The 3457-nt window shown below is 43.7% G+C and overlaps 1 protein-coding gene across 1 annotated transcript; it reads left to right on the top strand.

Moving 5' to 3' along the window:
* The first annotated feature begins 746 nt into the window (after window positions 1–746).
* On the top strand, window positions 747–3174 carry LOC141551428 (cathelicidin antimicrobial peptide-like). Its single transcript, XM_074283063.1, has 4 exons — window positions 747–957; window positions 2037–2144; window positions 2403–2474; window positions 2996–3174. Exons 1-4 carry the CDS (start codon window positions 772–774, stop codon window positions 3068–3070), a joined length of 441 nt encoding a protein of 146 aa, XP_074139164.1. The 5' UTR covers window positions 747–771; the 3' UTR covers window positions 3071–3174.
* The last annotated feature ends 283 nt before the right edge of the window (window positions 3175–3457 follow it).

The following is a 3457-nucleotide window of genomic DNA, read 5'->3' as shown; positions in this document are numbered from 1 at the left end:
ATGTTTCTGATATTTTAGAAGAAAAGGGAGGTCGGTGAGGCAAGTTACTCTAAGATTCAAGACCTGGAATGTATTTTTACCTCCTGGCCCTCTATAAGAGATAATTTCTTCTGGCTGAAGAAGGCTTTTGAAATTGTGAGACATGGTCAGACCATAGGGCTGATGGATAAGCATACAGATGTGTTAAATTGAATGAGAGGGAGGCAGGGTTCTAGCTGGGAAGATTTTACCAAGGGGAATGAGGAATCATATAGTGTACCAGGAATTTCTGGTTGACTTTGGACCCTCTTCTTTTGGAGAATTGAAGCTGAGCAATTTGGGGAAGAACAGAGGAGGCTACAGAGGATAATTTAAGCAATCCTTTCTGAATTACAAAGTTCTTTGAGTAACTGGAAAGGCTTTGGACCACCCACCCATCCACAGTCCCTCCAGAAGTTTGTAAGATAGAAATAAATGGAGAAATTTATTTCTTTATATCTTTTCATTTGCCTAATCTTTCAGTTCTCCTCCCTCTCTACAATTTTCCTGTACTTTCTTTCTTCACCCAACACTTCCTTTTGGTTAACTTCAAGGCTCCATTGAAACTAAAGGAAGGATCCTTCAACACTAGGGATGAAGAAACCCGTGACAAAAGAATGGAGGAAACCATAGACCTCAGGGAACCGTTGGTACCCAGTGGATGAAGGTATTCATTGCCCTTGTGTAAGGCTGGGTAGAAACCAGTATATAAATGATATCTTCTGTCTGCCCACAGCATTGAGGGTCAAGAAGATGCAGAAGATCTCAAACATGCAGCTACCCCTGTTGGTGCTGGGGCTGCTCAGCCTGACTCTACTTGTGTCTGCCCAGGATGGAAGATATGAGGAGTTGGTGAATAGATTCATCAGGGAATACAACAGTAATTCAGGATCTGAAAACCTCTTCCGACTCTCCATCCTGAATCTGGCACCTAGGGAAGTGAGTAGCACTGGGATGGTGGGGGAGGGTTCCACCTTTTCGGATTCCCTGATATGAACTTTTCACTCTTGGGAATTTTGGTCTCCTCACTGGAAGCCATTGTGACATAATGGAAAGAGAGGGGCAGCCAGGTAGCAAATGGGGAAGAGCACTGACCCTGAAAGTCAGGGAGTCCTGAGTTCATATCTACTCTCAGATTCTTACTAGCTGTGTCACTGGGGAAGTCCTTTACCCTCTGTTTGCCTGAGATGCCCCAAATCTCTTGTGGGAATAATAATAATAATATGTAACTCCATGAGTTACTGTGAGCAACAAATGAGGTAATAATTGTAAAGCAATTAACATAGTACCTAGCAGATAATAACACTATATAAAGATCTGTGATTATTATTTTTGGAGTCAGATCTCTTCTTCCAGTAATGACACTTTTTTTACACTTTTTTTTCTGACTCTGAGCCATGAACTCTAGTCTTTCAGAGATTCAGTTTTCTCATCTGTGAAACAGGGATGATGAACCATGCTTATATCCCAGAGTTTCCTTATGAACTCTCCCTTGGCTTTGATTTCTCTTTATTTCTCTTTGGGTCCTTATTAATATAGTACTTGGGACATAGCAGGTACTTTATAAGTATTTATTAATTGAATGAATGTCATGCTATGTGCCAGCACCAATACTAAGCACATAGAATACAAATAAAATCCAGGTGTTCAGGCTCCAAATCCAGGATTCTTGTCATTATTACAATTTTCACATGACCCTGAGAATGATTAAATTTGTATTGATTTTTTTCCTTTTTGAGAGTTGTCTCCCAAAGAGACTGAGATGGCCACTGAGGAGGGGGATTGTGGAAACTGAGCACTGGTGGGGATGGAAGCACCAGAAGCCATTCAGGAGACCCTGGTTCTGCAAGCCTCCAGTTTTGAAGCTGCTGACATTGTGACCTTGGGGGATTTCCTCTAGAAATTGAGAGGGTCAGAGTGGATGGTGTTTAAAGTCCAGCACTAAATAGCTTGCTCCAGGCTCTCCAGGGGCTCAGCTGGAACCTGGGTCCAAAAGACTGTCCTGCTTTCTTCCCCAGAGCAATGATCCTGCTGCTCCTCAACCTCTGAGCTTTACCATTGCTGAGACCGTGTGCCTCAATGCTGAAAATCGCAATCCAGATGAATGTGACTTCCAGGAAAATGGGGTGAGAATATATAGGGTCAGGGAGGGAGCCTGAGGCAATGAGACCCTTTCTGGGGAGATTGTCACCTTGGGGAGAGGAGGATGCTGAGCTCTGCTTTCCTACTGTCCTGAGAAAAGTGAATTTCCCAAGAGGAGTTGCAGAAAAATCCTCCTAGTTGGCTGGGTTAGGACAAAGCTTGAGCTTGCTGTCAGCCCTGGCATGTCAGGGGCAAAGGTTATAGACTCCCAGTCCTGAACAGTCTCTGTAACCTCTTCACAGCTGGTGAAAGAATGCATTGGAACCATTGCTCTGAATTCTGCCCAGTCCTCTGTTAATATTTCTTGTGATGGGGTAAGTGATGGATCTGCCTTGGTGGATAAGGGGATGAGGGTAAACCACCAGGCTCCACTAGGGATTTTTCACTGGGAGAAATCTGGATGGGACCAGCTTTGATCATTCCCTTAGCCTAGCATAGCCAGTCTCCTTTTCTCCTTCCAGGTTCTAGGAGGAGATATAGATATGAGTGGAGAATTTCTCTCCCCCATCCACCTTATCTAAAACTAGCTAGGGAACCTGAGAGATCTCTGACCAGCTGCATGGTCAATACAACCTGTTCCCAGGATTAAGATTGCAAGGCTGAAAATTGGGGCTTAAGTCCTGTGCCTGTCACCTGCCATCTGGGTCATGATCTGTCTATGTGTGTTCCTTTTGCTAGTGGGGAAATTACATGAGGTGACTGCTGAGGTCTCTCCAAGTCCTATGAACCTCTAAATTACCACATTTTAAGGCATTATTTGGGGGGAGGGGTTATTCTCTCTTCCCTGACTCCCATAAGTCCTGAATTAAGGAGCCCTGTTTTCTTTCCTCTGCAGCCTGAAAAGATCAAGAGAATTGGGCTGGGAGGACTGGTTAGAAGAATCTGGAACAGAATTAGAAGACGTGGCTAGGAGGTGAGACTCCTATGGAAGACTGAGTCTCAGATTCTATTTTAAGGCCTGCACTCTGCCTTGGCCTCTTCAAATGAATAAACTCCAGCTTTACTCTTTCTGCATCCATCTTTGCTCACACTTTGTCCTTCATTCCATTTTTGGCTCAATATTGAAATACTAATCATGTACTCTTAGACAGTTTTAGTGAACAATAAAAGATGAAAAGACTCATCCACAGTCTTTCCCCTCAAGGAGCTTGTAATCTAGGAGGGTGGGAATGGGAGCAGAGATAGAAGTACTGAATATAAGGTGGAAATGTGTGGGAACAAGGCATCATGTAGGTAAAGTGATTGAAGATATCAGAGAAAGATCACTTTCTGGTTAGGATCTATGTGGGGCTGAGGA

This window comes from Sminthopsis crassicaudata, chromosome 1 (assembly GCF_048593235.1).
Source record: "Sminthopsis crassicaudata isolate SCR6 chromosome 1, ASM4859323v1, whole genome shotgun sequence".
Classification (NCBI taxonomy): domain Eukaryota; kingdom Metazoa; phylum Chordata; class Mammalia; order Dasyuromorphia; family Dasyuridae; genus Sminthopsis; species Sminthopsis crassicaudata.
This window is presented reverse-complemented; position numbering and strand designations above follow the sequence as displayed.